Source organism: Vanessa atalanta, chromosome Z, assembly GCF_905147765.1.
Source record: "Vanessa atalanta chromosome Z, ilVanAtal1.2, whole genome shotgun sequence".
NCBI lineage: Eukaryota > Metazoa > Arthropoda > Insecta > Lepidoptera > Nymphalidae > Vanessa > Vanessa atalanta.
Window position 1 is genome coordinate 5,189,450 of NC_061902.1, and position 26,590 is coordinate 5,216,039.

General features: G+C 32.5%; 1 protein-coding gene across 1 annotated transcript in view; it reads left to right on the plus strand.

Annotated features, from left to right (window-relative positions):
• LOC125075837 (transient receptor potential cation channel subfamily A member 1) overlaps nt 1-26,590 on the plus strand; it is a 47,915-nt gene that overhangs the window by 5,409 nt on the left and 15,916 nt on the right. Inside the window, exons 2-3 of the mRNA XM_047687631.1 lie at nt 8,842-8,997; nt 25,567-25,723. Coding sequence (XP_047543587.1) covers nt 8,842-8,997; nt 25,567-25,723 — 313 coding nt within the window. The remainder of the gene's footprint in view (nt 1-8,841; nt 8,998-25,566; nt 25,724-26,590) is intronic.

Here is a 26,590-nt window from a genome sequence, read left to right on the forward strand (position 1 = left end):
TCATGCCGTGATTTTAAACACTCCATTTAAAATAGAATAGTTAAGCAATAGTTTCAAAGTAGTTTGCAACGGTTCTCCATAAACGTTTGTCCACAATGGAGTAATACTACAAATACGACTGCACATAAACGAACAGCGGTCTATAAGCGGTTACACGAACATTCTAAATATAACCGCTTGAATTTTACTATTCTAAAATACATGAATTTTATTCATCGTAACATTTTATTAATATTGTATTTAGATTGAATTACAAAAACGTAATATATATTTTTATTTGCATATTATACTTTTTTAAAGTTTTAATGTATTATATTATTATATATTAATTTTTTGCTTTGCCGTTCCCTATTTATAACGAGGTGAAAAATTCACATGACCAATATTTTCGAAAATAAACGACAACACATAATCGAAATTTTCGTATCAGGGATTAACTCGTTCCTTGTCCAAACGGCTGGAACAATCGTCAAACATAACCATTAAATGACTGAGAAGACTGGGTTGAATCAAAGTTATCGGATGTTTCAAGATGGCGCATGAAGCGCTCAATAAATCTAGTCCGACAATTTTCAGTTATGCTACTATCCCACTAATATTTTAAATGCGAAACTCTGCTTACACTGCTGAACCGATTTAGATGAAATTTAGTATGGACATAGTTTGAGTTCCGGGGAAAAACATAGGCTATTTTTATGTTAGAGTGAAGGTTTGTGTGCTAAAAGGCTGTATAAATCTCAATCGGGTAAAACCGTGGGTTCAGTTAGTTCTATTGTAGGTACACTATAAAAATCTGTCTTTTCGGTTCAAAGACCATTATTTTCGCTATTAATACGGCCGCGCTATTATGATTAGAATCGGTTTGGACATCGCATACTATCTCTATAAAATATACAACAATCAACAATACGGTAGTATATTCAAAGATTAATTTTAACTTTTGTTAATTTTTTTTTTTTGTTTTATGTGGTGTGATTCGAGTTTTTTCTTACAGAATAACTAAGAAGAACCGGTGAATAAAATTCCAAAATAAGTATAATTACGCTTTTATGTCTCAATACATATTTCTTATATAATATAAGACATTATCTTGCTAAAATAAATTTCCACATTAATAGCTACTTTTATTACTCTCCAACACATTTTCGTTTTTTCCACGTTATCCAATAAAGGACGTTAAATAAAAATAAAAAAGCATTTTCATAGCCATCAACTGAATAAATAAAGCCTGAATATTTGCTCGACAGTTTTATTTAACTATAATTTAAAATTACTAATTAGATTGAGCTGAGATGGCCCGGTTAGAATGCGTACATCTTAACCGATGATTTCGGGTTCAAACCCAGGCAAGCACCACTGAATTATCATGTGCTTTATTTGTGTTTATAATTCATCTCATGCTCGGTGGTGAAGGAAAACATTGTGAGGAAACCTGCATGTATCTAATTTCAACGAAATTCTGCTACATGTGTATTCCATCAACCCGCATTAGAGCAGGATGGTGGAATCTGCTCCATACCTTCTCCTCAAAGGGAGAGAAGGCCTTAGCCCAGCAGTGGGAAATTTACAGGCTGTTAATGTAATCCGTAAATGTTTTAATAAAATCCGCGGTCTGAAAATTGTTCATTTTTGTGCTTCTGTTCCTCGAAGAACACATAAATCCGTAAACTCTACTTCTAAGCTTATTTCGGTTGTATAGTAGTGTTTGCACACACACTTTTGCACAATGGTATTCTGCGTTCCTTACAAAATGGTCGCAGTGGTTCGTTCGGGAGGATACTACTGGTATTCAAACTGGAACATAACATTTATGAAGTATTAAAAAAAACTACTTACTAGATCTCGTTCAAACCAATTTTGGGTGGAAGTATGCATGGTAATGTATAATCATATAATTTTTTTAGTTTTATCATTACTTTAGAAGTTACCACTTTCACTTTACATTTTACCACTTTGGAAGTGTTTCTAGCGCAAACTATTCAGTTTAGAAAAAAATTATATTAGAAACCTCATTATCATTTTTGAAGACCTATTTATAGAAAACCCACACGAATGGGTTCGATGAAATCAAAATTATTTTGAGTTTCAGTTCTAAGTATGAGGAACGGCAATTTTTTTTTTTTTTTTTCTATATTTGTGTGAAAATCTTAATGTGGTTTACAGAATACATCTACTTACCAAGTTTTAATAGTATAGTTCTTATAGTTTCGGAAAAAAGTGGCATTTTACTTCATAACATGTGTGGTTGAATTAGTGATCCGTTGAATCAAAAATAATCTGGATAAATCCTTAGAAGGTGATACTTACTCATTCTTGAGAAGCGATTAATCAATTATAAAGTCGGTTCCTTGCCTAAACGAATTAGAAAGTTAATAGAACACTTCAAGCATCTTATTTATTGAGTTTGGTTGTTTTTGAATTTCAATCGCCTCGGGATCTTTCTCAAACCAGGTCTATTTAGTTTCTCGACGAATTTTGATTTGTCAAATGGAATTCATCACAGAATGGGTATACTAAGTTTACTGACTTTAAAACTTCATCCTTTGTTCGCTGTATGAATAACAACATGAAGTTTATCATAAAACGTTGGAATAATGTGGCGGTGCGTTTATGGCGGAGCATCGTGTCCATGGTAGCGAAGCAGTCGTCTGATTATATGAAAGGAGAATTCAAATCAACAATATTAAATTATTAGTGACAGAAAGGTTATAATAATATTTTGTTACGGAAATAGAACATTTTGACAATTTTGTTAATTACCAACGTATCAACAACAATCAGTTGTGATGTAAGCTAACATGAGCTAATCCATAATTGTTTATCAATAGATTTTCTTCCATTCAAACTAATTTTCGCTTACACATTACCTAATTAATTATAATATTATCTAATGTGACAATAATAATCAGTGAACAAATAATGTTTTTGCACTTACTAACGTTTTAATTTAACAATTTGAAATAATCATACTATGTATTATTATATCTATATATTTTTCGTATTATTCATTTTTTTGTGATATCACCACTGTCCATAGATAATGGCGCTTTAAAAAATATTAACCATTCACCCTTCAAACCGGAACACAACAATACTGAGGACTGCTGTTTGGCGGTAGAATATCTGATGAGTGGGTAACCTACCGAGACGGGCTTGCACAAAACCCTACCACCGAGTGAATTATACCCAAAAACAACTTCTCTGATTTTCTATGTATTTTTTTTTTATTTTAATATTCGTGTTACGGTTTCATGATATACAAAGGGGATTCAATGTATTTTGTTCTAAGTCGAGACATCTAAAGTGTGTAAGATCTAACTGTAACGGAGCACAATTCGTCGCATTTGTTCTTTGAATGTAATCTTTAGGGATCGACTAAAAGTAGAGCCTTTACATATACGGTACCTGAAATGATATTAGTTTTAAGAAAAACTTAAGTGGTATTATTTTTTGGACAAGCGATACATTTTGTAACAGAAAGTAAATTACTTTCCGATAAACAAAACATCTATTCCCCAAAGATAGTGCGATTTAAGCTGCGGACATACAATTCGTTTTAAATAATAGACATCGATCATATTTGCCCATCAAATATGTGACAGGCGAGCATGTGTGAAGAGCCGAGATGGAGATGGCCCAGTGGTTAGAACGTGTGCATATTAACCAATGTTTGCGGGTACAAACCTAGGCAAGCATCACTGAATTTTCATGTGCTTAATTTGTGTTTATAATTTATCTCTTGCTCGGCGGTGAAGGAAAACATAGTTGAGGAAACCTGCCTGTGTCTAATTTCAACGTAATTCTGCCACATGTGTATCCATCAACCCCGCATTGGAGCAGCGTGGTGGAATATGATCCAAACCTTCTCCTCAAAAAGGAGAGGAGGCCTTAGCCCAGCAGTGGGAAATTTACTGGCTGTTATTGTCATTTTAATGTGTCGTGTATAACATATACAAATATATATTTATATAGATATATAGACTTCTTGTTCCTCGCACACAATATCAAAGTTCACGAGACGATTAAATGTAAGGTATATCGGCCATTAGGCAGTTCCAGACTTTTGTTATCGGAGAAGCTTGTTAGCAAACCTTGTCTTCGCATCTCTACACCTTTAGGTTAAGTTCTTTTATCAATTAATATAAAAATCGAAGTTAAGGTAAAAATATGGATACTGCAATATCGTTTCATTATTCATATAGTATCAATTATAATAATTATTTTTAGAGTGATTGTACCTTTGTAGAAAATGTAAATTTAGTCTTAAATTGGAAAAACGTAAACCGCTTAAAACAAAAAAGGTTTTTCATTATTCATTTTCAATCGCTATATTTAAATCTAAAATTAAACAACGGAGTTCCACAGTCCTTGCATAGAATTTGTAAGCAGTACATTTTTACGAGGCGATAGAAAGACTCGCCACGGACTTATTTTATTTATGTTATCACTTTATAAGAGAAATTAATATATGCATGAAATATATAAATAAGCGTTATATTTATGTTATTCTAAGATCATACAGAAAGCCATTTATTCTCATCATTAAGTTTATGCATGCGTAAATATCATGAGACACAAGTAATATATGGTGATGTTTTCAAAGAGTTTGATCCTTTCATGAAAATTTTACGTGTCCTGGGATTGGTGTAAGGGAACGCCATTATATATAAATATTTTTACACAGGCAATATATTATATATATATAAAATAACAAGTCCTGACTGACTGTATTAAAGTCATGGCCTTGAAATTTGATGAGTATTATCTTTTTATTGAGTAGACATATACTAAGAAAGGAATTTTGGAAATTTAACCCCTAAGGGGGTGAAATAAAGGTTGAACGTTTGTATGGAAGTTCGTAATTTTTTAAGTTAGAAACATGAAACTTCATTTTTGATATACTGATATAAAATGAGTAGATACGTATTTAAGCGTTTCTGGATTTTTTTACTCCTAAAGGGGTGAAATAAGGAATGAAAGTTTGTAGGGAATACTGATATTCTTTTAAGTTAAAAACATGAAACTTTATTTTTAGGATACCGATTAAAAAATAAGTAGATACGTATTTAAGCGTTTTTGGATATCTTAGCCGTAATAGGGTGAAATAAGGGTTGAAAATTTGTATGGAAGTCCGTTGGAATTTAAGGTAGAAACAAAAAACTTTATTTTTGGGATACTGATTAAAAATTAGTAGATATGTATTTTAGCGGTTCTGGATAAACTACCTCTAAGGGGGTGAAATAAGGGTTGGAAGTTAGTATGACAGTCCGTCATTTTTTAAGGTAGAGACATGAAACTTTATTTTTGGGATACTGATTAAAAATAAGTACATACATATTTAAGCGTTTCTGGATATTCTAGCGCTAAGAGGGTGAAATAAGGGTTGAAAATTTGTATGGAAGTCCGTTAGCTATTAATGTAGAAACACGAAACTTTATTTTTGGGATACTGATTAAAAATGAGTAGATATGTATTTGAGCAGTTCTGGATATTCTACCCCTAGGGGTTGACATTTCTTATGTAGGTTAGTCTGGAAATCCGTCATTTTTGAAGTTATAAGCATTAATCTTTATTTTTAGGCTGCTGATGAGAAATGAGTAAGTATTCAAGCGTTACTAGATATTCTACCCCTAAGGGTTGAAATAGGGGTTGATATTTCGTATATAGGTTAGTCTTGAAACTCCTAATTTTTTTTTGTTAGGAGGTTGGTGTGCCAATAATGTTACTGAGGAATTTAAGACCTCAAAAATTATGCAACGGCACCAGACTAATATTAAGGGTTCTCTATCGTAATTTCATAGGTTACAGTTATTACTGTACTAAAGAAAAAATAGTTTATATTCCACGAATATCTTTGATATCATCAGAATACCCCTTTAATATCAAGAGAGTACAGTTCGCGCTTAAAGTATGCTTCACCATGACAATTAATAAAGTACAATGTCAAATTTCTAAAATGGCCGGCGTAGATATAAGAGAATGTTTTTCGTATGGACATCTCTAAATAGCCTGTTCGAGAGTGAGCTATATAAGCAGTCTGGTGTCTCAAGCCCACGAAGGTCGAACCACAAATCAGGTCTTAAATTAACGTACTATTTTAAATTATTCTGTAATATAATCTATCACGCGGGCTACAGCTAGTAGTATATAAAGCTAAAGACTGTGTTTGCTTGGATACGCTTATTTTAGAATCTTTTTTTTACCTGTAAATTTTCCCACTGCTGGGCTAAGGCCTCCTCTCTCTTTGAGGAGAAGGATAGGAGCATATTCCACCACGCTGCTCCAATGCGGGTTGGTGGAATACACGTGTAGCAGAATTTCGTTGAAATTAGACATATGCAGGTTTCCTCACGATGTTTTCCTTCACCGTCGAGCAGGAGATGAATTATAAACATAAATTAAGCACATGAAATTCAGTGGTGCTTGCCTGGGCCCGTAATCATCGGTTAAAATACACGCGTTCTAACCACTGGGCCATCTCGGCTCTTAGAATCTACCAGTCCCATTTGAAATATAGGCGGAGTAGGAACGTTTACCACGGATAAAGCCGCAGAACATCTATTTATGATAATTTTATTTTCACTTTTGGACAATGCGTCCTTGTGTTAAGATTCAACAACACTGATTGAAAGCCAGACGGTAAATATACTCATGGCAGAACTCGACCCTAAGGTTTCCTTTAACACAATCCTACTGTCTATAATTATTCTTAAGCAAATTTACCATTTCTAGAATCCATTAAGCTTTAGTCCGTTATTTGGGGTTCAGAAAAATATCTTAGTACCTAATTTGTTTTGATTTGTCTTTTGTTTGAGTTACGTTCGAAGAATTTAATATCTACAAAAAGTATTATAATAACAATCAATAAACGTGCACTAACTATACAAAATTGTAAATATAATTTCTAACAATTTGAATCAAATTATAAAACAATTCTTTCAAATACATAATATATTTTGAAATAAAACTAGTTTTTTAACGGATTTAATCGCGTATATTAATTATTTTAACATCCCGACGTTTCGAGCACTTTGCAGTCTGCCCGTGATCACGAACACTGCAAAGTGCTCGAAACGTCGGGATGTTAAAATAATTAATATACGCGATTAAATCCGTTAAAAAACTAGTTTTATTTCAATGTGTAATAATCGCGAAAATCTAAGACAACATTATACATAATATATTACACAATAAAAAAGTAGAAGAGGTTTCAGCGTAAGTAACAACAACAATAAAATGACATACACGTGTTTTGTACTGTACTCGCATAAAACAATATGAGCGCAATTTGTTTATGTAGATTTAGTAATAAGAAAAATGCTAATAAGGGAAGACGCTGCAGCTTCAACACATTAATGAATACTCTATTAATACTTACTCATTAAGCTTGTAATCGACTTTTGCGATACAATCAAGTAGCGTCGACGACGACTACGACGTCAGTAACGATGTAAATGATGTAAATATTATTCTAGTTATTATTGTTAATTAGGTACCACCCACTTATCCGATATTCTACCGCCTAATAACAGTACTCTGTATTATTGTGTTCCGCTTAGAAGGGTGAGTGAGCCAGGGTAATTGCACTGTGCCTGTGCACAAGGGACATAACATCTTAGTTCCCAAGGTTGGTGGCGCATAGGTGATGTCAGGAATGGTTAATATTTCTTACAGCGCCTTTGTCTATGGGCGGTGGTGACCACTTACCATCAGGTGGCCCATATGCTCGTCCGCCAACCAATGCCATAAAAAAATAAAAATAAATTGTCATATTACATATATACGTAATATATAATCGTGTGATTTGATTTGATGACTTAAGCTCCAATTATTAAATATAAAAAAGAATCATGCTGCCTTTATAAAGATTTATTATCTGTGGAACTGACTTTCAAAGGAATTAAGTTATATAACATTAAGATAGGTAACAAAATAAACTGAATATGTCTATGTCTATGACTACTGAATATGTCGTAATGTTTTGTCTATACTTTCAAAGCTATAACCCAGTCTTTGATTGCAGACTTGTTATCAAAATTTTGCAGTTGCGCAATACAATTATAATTATCTTACGAGATAATAAAAACTTAATAGGTCAGGACGTTACCTTTGAATAATTTCTATTCACAGTTCAAGGTGGCTGCGAAAGCAGTCACGTGCAATGTCAGCCAAAGTGTACTTCCAGAGCTTTTATTGTCATGCTTAAGAATATTCGAACTAGTTTTAAAAGGGGCTAGCGATTACTTCGCTTTATAATTTTCATACTTTTGTTCCCTTGTTACTTACGTAAATATTATTTTTTTAAATTGCTTCTTTTATATATTTATGTATCTCTTTTAGTCACTTTATCAGTTCCCATGTTTTATATTTTTATGCTATTGCTGACAATAATTGATAAAAATGATTTTTTTTTGATTCAAGACTAAAAATTTTTTAGAAAGTTTCCTTACAAAAGTAACTGATTACTTTACTGAGTTACTTTTGTAAAGAACGATGATAATTATAATGATATTAAATTGTTTACGTACTATTTAAAATAGGAAAGCAGAAGACCAAGGCGGGCAACTGATGGTGAGTGGTCACAACCAACGATGTTGAAATTGATATAAGGATGATTAACACATTGTGTTATGTTTAATAGTTTAGTTATTGATAAGTTGGTCAGACAATGGGGCTCTGGTTAACACAGATCCCCACCAAGTGATATATATATATTAAACTTTTATTAATAGTAAATAAATTATTTAAGTCAAAAGCGCTTACATTTTTTTTTGTACAGTATAGCGAAATATAAATTAAATATTCAAAATTGTATAATAAACTACGTTAAACACATTTCAGGGCTGGCTGTGGGCCCTCACGGGGCACCGACGGGAACCCTGTATGAAACCAGATGTAGGAGGAGAAATGCAAGTGATGTTACCCAACCAAGCACAAGACATAGTTAGTTCGGGCGACGTGTGCTTATTAGCTGAGAGCCCTTACAGGATACTCAGAGTAAGTATGGTTAAATTTTAATATTAAATTTTAATTTGTAATACTTTTATTACAAACTTTCATCTAACTTGAAATATTAGTGTCTCTGTGTAATCGTAACTAATTTTAAATCCAGTTCTTTTTGGTGCTAGTGAAAATAAAATACTAAATATAAAAATTGCCACCAAGTAAAAAGTGACGTACAATACACAAGGTGTCTGGATCACATTATAAGCAGCCAGTCTGTAAAAAATGGTTCACATAAAATATAACCACGTAACCCACCTATATGAAAAAACTGGTGTGTTTGTAAACTAGTTGTAAACTAGTAAAATACCTATTAATTATTAGTTACAAAGTGTAATTACTCATAAAAAAAATAAAACAAAATAATAACGAAAATCTCGTCTAGAATATTACATTTAAGAGAACGTGTTTTATAGAACAACGTGCTTTTGACGTACTAAAGTATATAAGTCTATTGTAAGACTCAGATTAAGAACTCTTTTGAGTTTTATAAGAGATTATTATTTTAAAAAAAAATACAAAGTTTTATATTTACAATAAAGTTTAGATTATTCCATATCAACTGATTAAGCAGTATTAATACAACGTATCATTTATCTACAACTATATTTTCCTATAAAAGGTTATTGATACTACAATTAGATAAGAGACTCTATAAAAGGATTATAGATTTACAGCTTTTTCTCTGATTAGAGCAGTTAGTGCGCAGAAAGCACTCGTGATAACGTTATCTTTGTCGAGTTAAATTATGCTAATGAACCGCTAACTGGTAAAAGTATTATCGATCGATACGCGATACTTATTGTGAACTTAAATGATTAATTAGTCCCCGTTTCCCTTTTCCTTTGTCCTCTACAACACTTAATTCCCCATCCTAATGAAATTAAATGACGTAAGGTTTATATAAAAGAGCGACGAACGAAATTCATTTATTTTACAAAATAAATCTCATTCTTTCTTTTATATTGTGGAATTTTGTATTTTATCTTCTAATATATTAACAATATGCTTTATACGACAAAAAAAAAAAAAACAGAAATACAGTAACTTTAATATCGATATTGAAAAATTAAATTTAAGCAGCTGAATGAGACTAACTGGAAGAAATAATAGTATGGGCATGTTATGCGGAGGAATGAGGACCATGTTGTGAGGAATTGGAGGAGGAGGAGGAGGATTGTGTGAAAGACGATATGGCTGGAAATAATGTTACTTGTAAGATGACGTCAAACAGAGAAGTATGGAAGAAGAAAACAGCCGCGCCGACACCAAATAAAATTGGGATAACGACAGGAGGATGTTGATGACGGTTTTACAAAATCTATCACGTTAAAATAAAGTTATTAATGCAAAGCTTATTTTCTGTTAAGTAGTAAGTTTTTAGAGTTGAAAAGTCTGGTGATGGGTTATAATCACCATTTTACCAGCGTAACAACCAGTATGGCTAAATATCAATAAAACTATCAATTATGTCTTCCTGACCGATTATTGTAACGGCGGTTAATCTCAGGGAGGCCAGCCACGACGCATATTGCAATTTACAAGTGTGTGGGTAAACACAGGTGCACTCTCTATTCCCTCATACTCGTAATCCGATGGGATGACAAATCTGACAGGACTGAAAGAGTTCAGGTGCAGGAACAATGACTTTACGTGCCTTCAGAGTCTAGGATACTTATAATCTTACTTGGATTTTTTCTATAAAAACACCCAATAACTTTATATCGGCCCGACCAGGGGTGTTAACCCAGGACCTCGGAATCTACAGCCCTATAATTAGCTACTTTATTAACAAGGCAGTACAATGCAAACTAACAACAGTATTCCAATGGGAGTAGTTTGCTAAGATCGACACCAAAAAAGTTGGAACAAATGTTTGTGTTGTTAAAATATTCAGCTCGTAATTTTCAAGCATTAGTATGTAGTTCTTATTTTAAAAATAGTATACATGATTTAAAGGTGTTTTTTTGTCTGTCAATTTTTATTTATCTATATTTTATTATTTTTTTTAAGTCTAATAATGTCAACTACAGTTTAGTTTTACTTTAGTTTTGTTTTGTTTGTTTTTTTATGTCTACCATTGTATACTACAGTTTTATGTAACATCGATGCTATAGATATGTGTAGGAGTACACTCACTGTAACCACAATGCGAGAATTCCTATTCCTCCATCATAAATATTTGCTTATTATGAAGATTGACAATATCAAGAAAGTATTTTCCTTCATCTTTTCCATGACGTGTTATGCGTTGAATACATGAGCAAGGGTGATATTTTTTATACTTTGTCATATTTTTTATAGTACGTTGTATTTTCTTTAAGTCAAATTTTGTCCATTCACCAGTAACAGGTAGAGCATTAGCCATCTGCTTGATAGATACTGCTATTACTTATATCAAGGTAAGTTGTTTTCCATTATTAATAAATTTAGTATTTTTTAATCTGACATCCTTTTCAAGGATGGCTTGGACATATTTTGTTAACTTTCTTAAGTCTTTTATTTTTCTTTCGATATTTATTTGGATTTTGATTTACGTACCTGGCACTGGCTGTTACGTTCAACATGTGGAATTTGAATGTTAGCAAGATTTAATTTATTTGATTGACTTAAATTTTTTTAATTTTTTTTATAGAATTAATTAAAAAAAAATAAAGCTGTTTAAAATTTATATAGTCACGGAAATTGTTTGAAATTGATATTAAAACGCTTCACTAGTCAACCTTTTTTTCTAAAATTATAGACAAGTAAAAATGAATATATGGATCTGATGTAAACGTACCCCACAATCAAAGTGGTTTTTTTTTGCAAGGTTGGTAAACATCTATTCCGGTTCACGCAGTTATCACGCTGTGGTCTATTTAAGATCCAAATTTTTGCAGCTGGGCTTGGGTATAGTGCTGTGATGACTGGATTGTTGTTAGGGCATTTAAAATAAAGAATAATAATCGCGGCAGAACTTTCTATTTACCCGTTAGGGCCTTAATAATTTGTTTAATATATAATATAAAATCGCTTTTTTCCATGATTCTAATTATTTAATTAATTTTAAAAGTTTAAATCAATATTTTAAAATAATTTCTAATTATTTTTGAAATGATCATGTTTTTTTATTCGAGGTATTATTCTTTATATAAATAAATCAATATTTGAATTAAATAAAAATGTAAAATATTGTATAAAATGTAAATCATGACCACGTGGAGTGTTAATAATTTTTATGTAAATAAATAAAAATATTAATGTTTGACGCTATTCCTATTATTTGTAATCGGAAGATTACTCACTCTACTCTAGACAATTCTCCGATATATTTATGCAATACACGTGACATATAACACGTGTAAAAAAGTTCTGATTCTTACTTTACAGACTTAAAGCATGTACGCTAGAAAAACTTTTAAATCACCGCGGTACTTAAAAAGTTTGTTTAATCAACGAAATAAAACTAAATGTACTAACATAAGATTCCCTCACTATCACACGTATAGAGTTATAAAAATCTAGTTATGATATATTCGTGTCAAATATGGTTACATAATATTACCAGTTGATGAACTAAAAGCTAACCGTATGAGTATTATGTACCGAGTTGATTTCAACCTTAAGTTAAGTTTCACGTTGAAATTATTTTGTTTTGGAGAAACATACATTATAGTATAGCACACAAACATTTGATACCAAAATAAGTCTAACATAAGCCAACAAAGTTTCCACTGTTACGTTAAAACATGGAGTAAATCTAATAAGATTAACTTGGTGGTAGGGCGTTGTGCCTGTGTGGGTAGGTATCAACCACTCATCAGATATTCTACCACCAAGCAGCATAACTCAGTATTATTGTGTTCCGGTTTGAAGGGTGAGTGAGCCAGTGTAACTACAGGCACAAGGGATATAACATCTTAGTTCCTAAGGTTAGTGGCGCATTGGTGATGTAAGGAATGGTTAATAGTTCTTACAGCACCATTGTCTATGGGCGGTGGTGACCACTTACCATCAAGTGGCTCATTTCCTCGTCCGCCTACCGATACCATAAAAAAAGAAAAATAAAATTAAATAATAATAACTAAGTAGATAATCAAAGTATATAAAAGAATATTAATGAAATAAATTAAATTAAATTAAATTAAATTATAAGGAATGTATGTCAAAAACGGACAAGAAAGACATTTGTCTATTAAAAGAAGTGAAGATAAATTTGATCTGTTTCAGTTTTTCACATGTCTGAATTATTTCTTTTCGAATCGGTGATGTAATATTTTTTTGATAATTAATAACTATTATTATTAATAAGAAACACTTAATAAATAAGTTTTATTATCGAAACGTTTGCTATTATAATAAAAAAAGCATGTTCGCGGGTAAAACCTAACTATAATGTTAGACACGTATATAACATAAATACTCGTACACAAGGCCTACGTTTAAAAACAATAGAACATGATATCTCTTAAAAAAAGATTTTGTATATAATTCAAATTTTCTTGAATAATATCTTTCTTAGATCTATCGCAGCCAAAGTATGAAATCAGAGTAGATGCTTGTCATGCATATCGAGAACCGTTGTACTAGTTAACAAATGAGAAAAAAAAACAATATCTTATAACACATATAGCCTCAAATATCCTAATTAAACGAATAATATTTCTTTCATCATCATTTTATGTCTTATTCGTTTACCTGAATCTTTAGGAAGAAGAGTTAATACATCACTGTTATACAAAGGCAACCTCTCATCTTAAGGCTTTGGAGGTTATACCACACACACGCTACTAACATAATTCGACACGTTTTGTTTTATAAACCGAGATCAACTCTCAATCTGCGGTTAAAACTCACGTGTTTTAGCCATACATATCGACCAAATCACATGGCATTGTTATCAACTTATATATGAAGTAATTCTGAAACCCATTTAGACATACGGTCTGCAACTATGGAACAGCGCAATCTATTCCAATATAATAAGGCACTCTGCATGACAGCATCAGAGAACGGATGTGGTCGTAGTTGTAGGGATTGCAAATAAAGTGTGACCTAGTTATTCATTGAAATAGGTTATAGTTGAATATTTATTTTAATATAGTGCTATTACCTGTTCATGATGTTAGTACACAATTTGCTAACATTGGTAATGGGTTAATGTTATTTTATGATTACAAGATAAAAAGCACTCAATCGTGGCTCAGACTATATTGCTGCCATCATTATGCTCCCATATTCAAATGGATATTATCGTAATATGGAGTTACGTTTTTATTGCCCGATCGAAGAATGTTTCTGTTTAGACGAGCTAATACAATATCGAGTATACCCTTAACGCCCACCAAGTTAAACGAGGTCAGTTCTTAAACGTATTTTTCGCTTTATGTAATAATCTTCATTTATATATTAATAATAATAAAGAGTAAATATGTATATGTTACAGTTATGACTGAGAAGGAGTTTTTAATCGTATTATAATTAGTGTCATCGTTTTGAAACTTTGCGTATATGATGTTATTCGGACGTCAATATTATAATTGAGTTTCGTGATTTTGAAGATAGAGAAGTTACTGCTCAGTGGACCTTCGATATTTACTAAACTCCTCGAGTTTCAGGTCATTCGGTATGTTTTCATTAGTGCAATTCATTTATTTTGACGAAAATATGTTATTTTAGTTTTATTCCACAATTATTTAATTATTTATTATTTGTACCTTACTGCTAAATCAATAAACATACGATGAAGCGCGTTTTGGGCACGTTTTTTTAGTAAAAAATGTTATTTCATAAGGTTGTTCTTCTTTGTAATCACGTAAATTCAACGAATTTTACAAATTGTTATTTTTAATTCCGTGAAATTGTTTTACCAGAATGTTTTAATTCTAAATATAAAACAATTATTTTTGTTTCATTTTAGTAGTAGAGCACCTGCTGGTAAGTGGTTACCACGGCCCATAGAAAATGACGCTGTAAGAAATATTAACCATTCCTTACATTGTATCTCCAACCTTGGGAACTAAGATGTTCTGTCCCCCGTACCTGTAGTCACATACTGGCTCACACGTTGTTCAAACCGGAACACAACAATACTGAGTACTGCCGTTTGGCGGTAGATTATCTCATGAGTAGATGGTACGGTGATGGTACGGTGTATATGGTACAAAATAAAATGACTATCAATGTCTTAAAAAAAATTGCACCAAGTATCAAGCATTGTAAATTAAGTTAATGACCTCGTAATTTTATTGAATTTTGTTAATTTCCAATTATCATTAGTTAGGGATTATTATATAAATTTTTAATTCTACTATAGTATCAATCTTCTTCAATTCGACTTATAAGTATCTCCGTTACTGATTAGGTATTTTAGATCCCTCTGTGGTTCATATTATTATATTTTTTTCATGCAATATTATAAAAAAATAGGTTTTCCTTTTTAAGAAATAAAATATCTTAAGGCATAAAAATATTCATGTTGAATTTATTTGTCATCTTCTTCCAAGCTTCGTTGACATAAGTTTCAACATCAACCTATATAATCTAAGTCTTGCCTATTCTACGTAATGTGTGTGTTAGTAAATTAACACTCCACGTCAATTCTAATGATTGAGGTGCTTTATACTCAATAACTGATGGCTAAATATTTTGACACGTAGATTGATATGTAAAAAATATGTGAAATCATTATTTATATTAAAAAAGGAGCAAGTGCAAGTCGGACTCGCAGACTGAGGGTTCCGTACCACCTTATGAGTAAAATAATTTCGACAGGCAGACAAACAGACACTGTTTCCTATAATTGCATTACAAGATGTAGCTTCTTGCAAAATTTTATGATTCTGGGTCAAGGGGACGTAGCTTGTAGGTTTCGATTGAATGTATGGGAAATATGACATAAACGGCCATATCTTCTGATTGGCTTGGCTTAAGGGTTGGCTTTTTTACAGCGCCAAGGGATCGTAGGCCCCAGTATTTGGTATTCATTTAAATACGCATTCCTGAGAGTTAGAGTCATGACAGACAGACAGGCCGGCTGACGAACAACAAAGTGATCTTGTAAGGGTTCTATATTAACTTGTACGGAACCTTAAAATATTTTTTCATTCGAATACGTTTATTAAATCTAGCCGGACTTAATAATATGAAATACATATTGATAATTGTAAATTATTTCCAAAACAAATGCCTAATGTCGACTAATTCACTGACTAGGAGAAAGTCTAACGGACTTTGAAGCACTATTTTTTATATAACGCAAGTCTTAAAGACACTAAAAAAATCTCTATAACATCATCCTTTAATAGTTTTAAATAGATGCTTTTATCGATGTTAAAATTTTCAGTAAATATTTATATTGGTGTTTACTAAAGCCATTTAGCGTCCAAAGTGTGATTCCTTGTTAAATAAAAACGAACGTTTACATGGGAAGTATCTTTAAACATAGTATTAATTTAAAATTCCTGTTCACATTTCCATTTATTCGGATAATCACATAAAGTCGTATTGGATAAGTTTCCTATATTATTCACGGCTGAAACTATAATAATATTTTTCGCATAATTTTAAATGTTGAAAAAGAGTAACTACAGAGTCTCTTGCCGGTTCTTCTCGATAGAATCTGCATTCCGAACCTGTGGTAGCTTCACTTAATATAATTTATTAAAAAATGTTGTTATTTTAAAATTAAATGTTATATGTCAACGATCGAATAAAATTTGTATCTCAACATAATAGAGACATAATTTAATGATTTAATATCATTAGCCCCAATCATTCATTATGATTTATTTATATAAATCTATTATGAAGGGATTATTTATATAATCCCTTCATAATAGATTCATTATTTTATATGTAAATAGTTGTCGCCCACAGCTTCGTTCATGTTTTAAGTGATAGGCATAAAAAGTACTCTATGTCCTTCCTTGGAGCTCAATCTGCTTTCATACCAATTTTCATCAAATTCGGTTCAGGAGTTTGGCCGTAAAAGAGCAACAGACATACAGGGTTTCTTTTTCATTTATAATATTAGTATAGATTAATTGTTAGGTATTATATACGTATATGAGATAATATTATCGAAGATCATAGAATATTCCTTCATTAATATTAAAAGCTTTATAATCCTATATAAAATCCATAATGTACATAAATTGAAGTGTGTAAATGTATTATTTTTCTCTATATCCATACTAATCCATACTATTAGTTTAATATTATAAATGCGAAAGTAACTCTGTCTGTCTGTCTCGCTTTCATGCCAAAACTACTGGACTGATTTAAATGAAATTTGGTACACAAATAGTCTAGAGCCTGAGAGAGGACACTTTTTATTTGGAAAAAAAGGGCTGTAAAGGACTGAAAAGGGGGAAGAAATGAAGATGGTTATAAGTTGTTGAAAGTATTGTTATTTTTAGAACTAGAAGCATAAAACTTATATGTACACTTATAAACTAACATATCATGACACCCACTAAAGAACGAATTTTGGAAATTCTACCCCTAAAGGGATGAAATAGGGGTTGAACGTTTGTATGGAAGTCCGTTATTTTTTCAGTTAGAAATATGAAACTTTATTTTTGGGATACTGATTGAAAAGGAGTAGATACGTATTTAAGCGTATCTAGATCATCTACCACTAAGGGGGTGAAAAAAGGGTTGAAAGTTTTTATGGGAGTCAGTCTTTTTTTAAGTTAAAAATATGAAGCTTTATTTTTGGGATACTGATTAAAAATGAGTAAATACGCGTGTATTTAAGTGTTTCTGGATATGAGGAGGTAGACTCTAAGGGGTTTAATAGGGGTTGACATTTCTTATACAGATTAGTCTGGAAGCCTGTCATTTTTGAAGTTAAAGTTTTGAAGTTAAGTTAGAAGCATGGCATTTAATTTTTATTTTACTGATTACAAATGAGTAAAAACGTATTCAAGCGTTTTTTGATATTCTACCTCTAAGGGGTTGAAATAAGGATTGAAAACTTTTATGAGAATCAATCATTTTTTAAGTTAAAAACATAAAACTTTATTTTTGTGACACTGATTAAAATGAGTAAATACGTATTTTTTATATTCTATCTCTGAGGGAGGTGAAATAAGGAATGAAAGTTTTTATGGAAGTCCTTCCTTTTTTAAATTAAAAAATGTATAACTTTTTTTTGGGATACTGATTAAAAATGAGTACATACGTATTTAAGCGTTTCTTGATATTTTAAGCCTAAAGGGAAAAATAACCCCTACATTCATATACAGGTTAGTCTGGAAGTCTGTTATTTATAAAGTTAGAAGTTTGAAATTTAACTTTTTGGCTACCGATTAAAAATGAGTTGATTCGCATTTAACCGTTTTTGGATATTTTACGCCTAAGGAGGGAAATAGGGGTGACATTTCGTATATAGGATAGTCTGGAATTCCGTCATTTTTGAAGTTAGAAGCAGGAAACTTTATTTTTGGGCTACCGATTAAAAATGTGATGATTCGCATTTAAGCGTTTCTGGATATTCTACCCTAGGGGCTGAATTACACACCAATGTGGTATACAAAGAGGTCTTGCATTAACTTAATATTATAAGCTAATTTGTAAATATATTCATATTTTACGCGAGCGAAGTCGCGGGTAACAGCTAGTTCTCATATAATTTTATCTATCGTCTATATGTCGAACGCAGTATATTTTACAACGAGGAAACACGAAAAATGAATTAAAAATTGAATCGAAATATATAAAAAAAAATATTATATTTAGGATAATTCATGACTCACAAAAAAAATCTGGTGAGTTAGGTAAAAAAAAGTAACATAACAGTGCAAGTAACTCTCCAATCGAGGTGAAGATTAGAAACTTATTCCACGGTGGTCAAATGTGGTTTAGTGGTTGCACATGTAGCAGATTCACGTCTGACAAATGCGGGTTTCTTTCCTTGCGATGAAGATTCACATGTGGGAACCCCTGGGTCATTTCGGCTCAGGTATCATCATGGGAATAGTAGTTCAATTAATAATTCTCAGAACACAGGCATTGCTACTGTTCTTTAAATAAAATGCTTTGCTCCTTATTAAACCGCAATTAAAATATGCGCAGATGAAAGACGAGAAAAATGTGCAGGTGGCTTGATCGCTGAGGATCCTCCGGAAAACCATAAGATAAAAGAAAGAAAAATAACGGTACCTTTGTTTGGTATTGCTTGATACGTACTTACGCAACCAACGGAATACCTGTAACAAAGATCTGTTAACGTACTAGAGTGTATGAGCGAGACGAAAACTTTCCCTTGTTGAATTAGTTATCTCAGTCACCTTATCGAGGAACAAAAAATGTGAGGCCTTATGGTTATAGACGATTTAGTCACCCAATCACTTCCATATTGGCTACTTACGCGAGTGGGTTCTGTACCTTATTCTAATTAAACGCAAAGAAGGTAGGTCGATGCTTTATCTAAATAAACAAACTGTATATATCACTTTCGCAATTTCGGAGTTATACTTGTGTATGTACAAATCCTTGGGACTTAAAAGGCAACACAATATGGAAGGGCATTGTTAACCCTAGTAACCCAAATTGTTTGGTACAATCGAAAAATTAAATTCAAATAAATAACGGCACTGAGAGCCGCATAGTTCAGTGGATTTAAACTAAATCTTTACTAAAGTTCATTAGTTTCAATCACAATAGCATCAAAATAAATCGTTCGTGTGTTTTTATCGGGCTTAAAAGTCATATTGTGCTGTGGAAGCCATATCTTTTAATGCAAAATCTATTATTATCCTCTAAATTTTTTTTTTGCTTTTTTTTTGTATTAAGTATGCTCATGGCCATATAGGCCACCTGTTGGTGAGGTGTCACCACTTTAGACATAAACCCTTAGACATAAACCATTGATAACATCACACCAATACGCTACTTTAGGAGCTAAGATGTTATATCCCTTGTATCTGCAGTTAGAACTTCACTCGCCCTTTAAACCAAAACATAAGAACACCAAGTATTGCTGTTTCACGTTAGAATATCAGAGGAGTGGGTGGTACCTACCCAGGCGGGCTTACAGAAAGCCCGACCACCAAGTTAATATGGTCTGGCATATGCACCAACCCACAATAGTAGAATAATGGAGTGAGTTCCACTTACTTCTTACAGGGTAGCTACTTTTATGGATTGCTTACGTTGGCAAAGATTTTTTAAAAGAAGAATCGTAGTTACATTTGAAAGAGTTAAGTTATATTGCTTTGTTTTTTCGTATCGGATAACAGATTTCCCGGATATAGTTTCAGTATGAACTAAATAAACACATCAAAAAGTAGGGCAATTGGTAAAATTAGAACTTAACGGACGTCATAAAACACTATACTTGATGCTGATTGAAATGTAATATTTACTTAAATCATATTAAGTGTATTTTCAAGTAAACTTTACAATAAATCATTTTTGAATCGTTAATATATCAACTGCTCTTCGGAAAGCAGCCTTCAGCTAGAAGAAACGGCAATTTGCATTGTTTTTATTTTATATAATCAATGTACAATGATGTTAGTGTTCACTATTCTTATTCTTAATCCGCCTTGTTATGGAATCCAAATCTAAATCAAAACGTCTCTATCCAAATAGTCAATTTATTATCAGAAATCTATATTAACAATTTCGTGCAAGTCTACGATAGACCAAATCGAAACTTATCCACAATTATAGATCGTTAAAAAAAATAATGATTTTTTAGTTGATAACATATAACCGCAAAATCCATTTAATCGAGATATTTCGATATCCATGAATTTCAATGACATTTCAACGGGCGGCTATCTTTGACGCTTATGGGTGCATTCGGAAAATGTCTTCCAAATAAAAATTTCGTTTACAATTACGGTAGGTAAAATATTTTTATTTATTAGTTTTATTTATTTTACCCGAGTGATGCCGGATTTTCATCTAGTTAATATTATAAAACCCTACTTTAACAATTAGTAAGTATATTTCCAATAAAATGTAAAAAAGGACTCGCTTCTGATGTTCCAGGGATGGTAACATCTCTGATCTCTCAGTTTAAATTACGTAGCGGTGCGAGTCACTCGCCCTTATGCCAAAATAATATATATAAGTGGAATTAATTAAGTAAATAATTTGGAAAAACAATATGAAGACTGTTTTGTTCTTTTCAATATATCAATGAATGACATTTGAAAATTTTCACACTCTTTAAAAAGTTTAAAATGTTTTATCTGAGAGTTTTGAAAATTTTTTGTTATGGACCTAATGTATACAAAAGTTTGCACTCATTTCCCGTTGAAGATGTTCTTCAAGTATGTATTATATACATATTCTTGATTATTATTGATTAATACCTACTGTATATATATACGTCTGTATAGCTGAGTAGTTATACATCAACAAACTAAGATTAGTGTCATGTGTATTACATATTAATGTTAAACTTTAAATTAAAATATTTGAATATAAGTGTTTTCAGAGTGAATGAATCGTGATTTTTTATTTAGAGATAAGTTTCTTAAGTTTTTAAAAGGAAGAATTCTCATGGAATTACCAGAACTTTCATATAGCGCGGTTCTCCGAACATCTTTTTGAACCTCCGCATTAACAATTGATTATTTATTCGTTATTATTTATCATTAAAATACATTATCGGCTACATTATAGAGTGTTGCATAATATTTTATGGAGTGTTGATCACGTGGCCTACGCAATAATCAATATAAAATACAAATGAAATTTATTTTCTTAAAAAAATATAAAAATCACTATAATAACGATGAATTATTATGAATTATTTTCACACTACTTCTAAACGATATAATATTAAAAAAAATACATTTCCTTTATTTTAAATCCTCTCTGATGATGTCTTAGATTACTAAGAATACTTGGACCCACAGCAAACATCGCAGTGATTTTTGATCGTCGTCCAAACCTTTAGTTTTCTTTCATGAAATAGGTAGTTGGACGGGAAAATATGCTACCTGTTGGTAAGTGGTCACCATCGCCCATATATTTCTTACGGTGCCAATGTGGCACCGTAAGAAATAGTAACCACGCTTTAAAAAACCAACTCAACACTGTTGAGAACTTAGATGTCTCCTGTAACTGTAGTAGACTGGCTCTCTTAACCTTCAAACCGGAACACGATAATACTAAGTATAGTATTGTTGTTTGGCGTTACAATTTCTGATAAGTGGGCGTCACGGACCCCGGGACTCCCTCGGATGTACGAGTTGCGTATGCGGTCAGCCCGTATTACGCCGCACGTCCACCTCAGCATTTTCAACTCCGTGACGTGAATCCCTTGAGTATGCCGAGATAGCGCTGGCCGGCACTCGCTTCCGTATAGAAGAACCGGTCGGATGATGCTCTTGTATATTAGACCTTTTAGCTTGGGTGGTATTCTACGGTTACAGCACACGCCATTTGGCCGAAACAGTACTTGTGAGGGCTTGAACGTCGCGATCAATGCTTCCGGACTCGTGCAGGACGGATCCAAGATACCTAAACTTCTCCGACTTAACAGCTGGTTCACAAAACGACCTATTTGGATGGTGCTAGAGTCCGATCTCCCACAAACCATGTACACGGTGTGTTATTTGGAGACCACCGTTCTCAAGCGTACCTTTCTATAAGTTCACCCTACGCTCCAACTACAGCCAGCTCTCATTAACAAGCGCTATGTCAGCGGCTTAGATCATCAGCCATGGAAGCTGGTCCTGGATGCCGAGACAACATCTAATACTATGTTGAATAAGAACGGGCTAAGAGCTGGTTTCACCAGGGCTCGGCTCTTAGCCCGTTCTTATTAGGGGTTCACCCCTACAGTGATTAGGCAAAAGCTCAGTATCGCCAACAACAGTTCTAACCACGGAAGCGGAACTGCGGTACAAGTCTGGGCACACCTTTGAATCGCAATGCCCACCAGATATATTGACGAGGCCCACAGTCAAAAGCATTCTGCAGGTCTAAAAGTGGGGTCAAATCATTGGGTTCAAAGCATAATTTAATTTACTCGTGTTAAATTTGCAATAAATATCATAATCAAGCGTTCGTCAGAGGAAATGAAATGAATTTAAATATCTGCCTATTGAGGTATGTCTAAATGTGTCAATTGAAATTCCTCAACGTGTTTACGCCAAAACTTGCACCAAAACTATTATATAAAACGATTCTATTGCCCGGCAAGTTATATATTATTAGTATGTTGATAAATATATATATAATTGATGTTTTCTACATTTTAATACCTAGCTTTTTCACCACAGTAAATTGACCAATTATTGCTGGCAGAAGATCCCCAGGGGTTGAGGTATTATTTGTTATGAAGGGAAAAACACTTCTATTGTTACCTTGCTAAAGAATAAAAAAAACCGACTTCACCTAATTCTCACGATACACATTACCGGCTGCAGTAATTACATATCCGATGTAACTATAATCAAGCAACAGTTTACGACTTAGAGGTTAGATTAGGTTATTAATATTGGACATTATTAATAGTTATATAATAATCCAATATAAAGAATGAATTAAGGATCATGAAATACGGTATAAATAATTGTGGCTCAATTATGATAATTAAATACTTACATAACATAAAATATATTCATACCTTTTTACATATTGAATATTTACACGTGTACCCAATATCGTAATATTGGTCAATATATTCTTGTTTACATGAAAACATGACACGAACTACGCATTTAAATGAAGTCAAACGTAATATTAAGGTTTCCTCTATCGCGTTTAAATATTAAATTAAATTTTAGTACTGCGAGGGATGGTGCAATATTTACACTGACTGACGTCATATGTTATCATATAATATATCACGAATGCTATATTTAGAGGAAGTCAATCGAAATTTCGAGGCTATTATTTTTTTACTGTGGTTTAATTTTAAATCGAGTTGCAGTATTGCATGTGATGTTAAAATAATTTCATTTAGTGAAATAAGTATATAATTATTACAGTATGATGTTTTTATATTTTTCATAACTACATACATATTCATAGCTCCTTATTTGGCTGAACTCTTTTGAACTGACTGGAATAACAACTCTAACGTGTTTCTAACTTTTCTCAGCCCACTCTCGACAGTAAAAATCTTAAAGGCTTGAGTTAAGTTAAGATTTAATAACTTTCGCAGCAAAAGAATTAATATACAAAATATATATAGTTGAGTATCACCTTTTTTTTTCTCGCATTGGAAACTTTTATTAACCGGGGGGAAACCAGGTTATGTGGGATTCCTGCCCATTAAAACCATAGGAATGGCCGTCCTCGGCACGGTTTTGAGAGGCTGCAGGATCGTGCCGATATAACGCATCCTCGGTCCCTCCCGTGCAGTGCTCTGCTCGTGGGTCGACGGAGCTCTCCTCAGGTGGTGATGGTGATCTCGCATGGATTCGACATTTTCCGCAGAACATCCCCCCGCCTCCGCAATAGCCGACGCAACTTCCATCGGCGTCGTGGCATCATCTATGTCAAAGAACTTAATCAAAGAATCTTCACGTCGAACGACGTCGGCATATGTCGTCCCTTTTTGCAGGACAGTCACTAGAACTCAACTGAAATGTATACTTTAAAAAGACAGTATGCAAAATCATAACCAAAGATTAAACTAATTTAATATCAAAGATAAAACTAAAATAAAAAATGAAATACCTGTTACTTTATTAATTAAAATAGCGGATAATTAATTTTTAAGAAAAACTCGTTAACGCCTTCGTACTTACTTTTGTTGTGGAAAACATACAATTGTTGAAAGACGTTACAGATAACAAAATTTAATAAGTTTGACATTCTAACCTTGTGACTGCGAGTGCTAAATACAGGACACTCAAAAACAACAAAGCCAGTATATTATGTTACATGTAGGCGGAGCCACCTGATGATAAGTGGTGACCACCACCAATAGATAATGGCCCTGTAGAAAATATTAACCATTCCTTTCACCGCCTTTGCACCACCAACCTTGGGAACTAAGATGTTATGTCTTTTGTGCTTGCAGTTACACTGGCTCACTCGCCTTTCTAGCCGGAACAATACTAAGTACTGCTGTTTGGCGGTAAAATATCTGATGAGTGGGTGGTAACTACTCAGACGGGCTTGCACAAAGCCCTACCACTAAGTAAATAGTATTGAGATCGGTGTATACATGGAAATATTATTATGACCACCCTTTCTATACTGATACGATTCTTATGTATATCTGGCTTTGGGTCCAGCATATTTAAAATAAGTAAAGGTATCAGTAATGGCCAAGATAGAACAAAATGATCCAATCGTAGACATTTTTTCAAGTTTTTACAGTTTTTTTACGATACCTTTTTACGATTTTCTGTTCAAATGTTAATTTTATATTATTTTATTATATTCCCATTAGTACATTAGTAGTTTATTCAATGTGGAATTAAGAGCCTTTTTTCTTGTGCAGGGATTAAACTACGAGCTATGTATGAAAAGTTATCAAAGAATTATAAATAAATAAATCCCAAATTTGCTTTCCATTCATAGAGTGTCAACAATTTTTTTTTTTTTAATAAAGTCTAATCATTCGTAATAAATTAATAATAATATTTCTTTCAGGCGGCTGAAAGCGGAAATGTGGAAGATTTTAAGCGCTTGTATTTGACAGAACCCTCTCGTCTATCAGTGCACGACACGCGGGGGCGCACCGTGGCTCATCAAGCAGCAGCTAGGAATAATACAAATATACTACAGTTCATTGTTAGCTACGGTGGAGGTAAGTTAATTTTATTATTAATTTACAATTGTATCAATTAATCCTAAATGACATATCTTGAAATTCACTAAAATAATACAATTACTTCTAATGTAGTTCCATTTCTGTAAGAATGTTCCTGCTTGGAGGATCTATTACAAGATCAGCTTATTACAGCATATAAATGTGTATTCGTATAATTATTTGATTTCTATATGTTATTGTATGTCTATAGTTTATAAATGAACGATTCATTAAACATGGGAAATGGTAAAGAATGGTTAAGTTGTGGTCGATGAAATAATAATTGTCCACACAGCGCAGGAAAGAATTCACCTTTGCGGATTGTTCACCATCATAATGTCCTAAGGCGACATTGACATTGCAATGTATCGTAGATATTATTCGGCAAACAAAAACCAACGGCAAATTATAAACAAAACATCAGAACATATAAAATTTACTGATACTTGGGCAAATTCATTTTTTATCTCAACGGGTAGGTCCATTTTTAATGTCAACTCTTAAAAGCCTAGTTAGCAATGATTTTTATATATTAATATTTTTTAGTAACAGTATTTAAAACGGGATATTTACCATGTTTTATTTTTATTTGGTGGAGCTAAATTAATATTTTTAATTGCATCGACTTACAAATTAGTATTGTTATAAAATTGATTACATGATCTTTCCGCTTGTTTCCTAGCTTATTCACTTATTATATATTTCACCTTTGTTCTAATAGTATTTTGTTTTCTTTTTTCTGATAGGTGTCGACCCCATCCCATATTTAGGCAACTAAGATGATATGCCTTGTCCTCTAGTTACACTGACTATCTCACCCTTTAAACCAAACATATTTGTCCTAATTATTGCCATTTTTCGGTA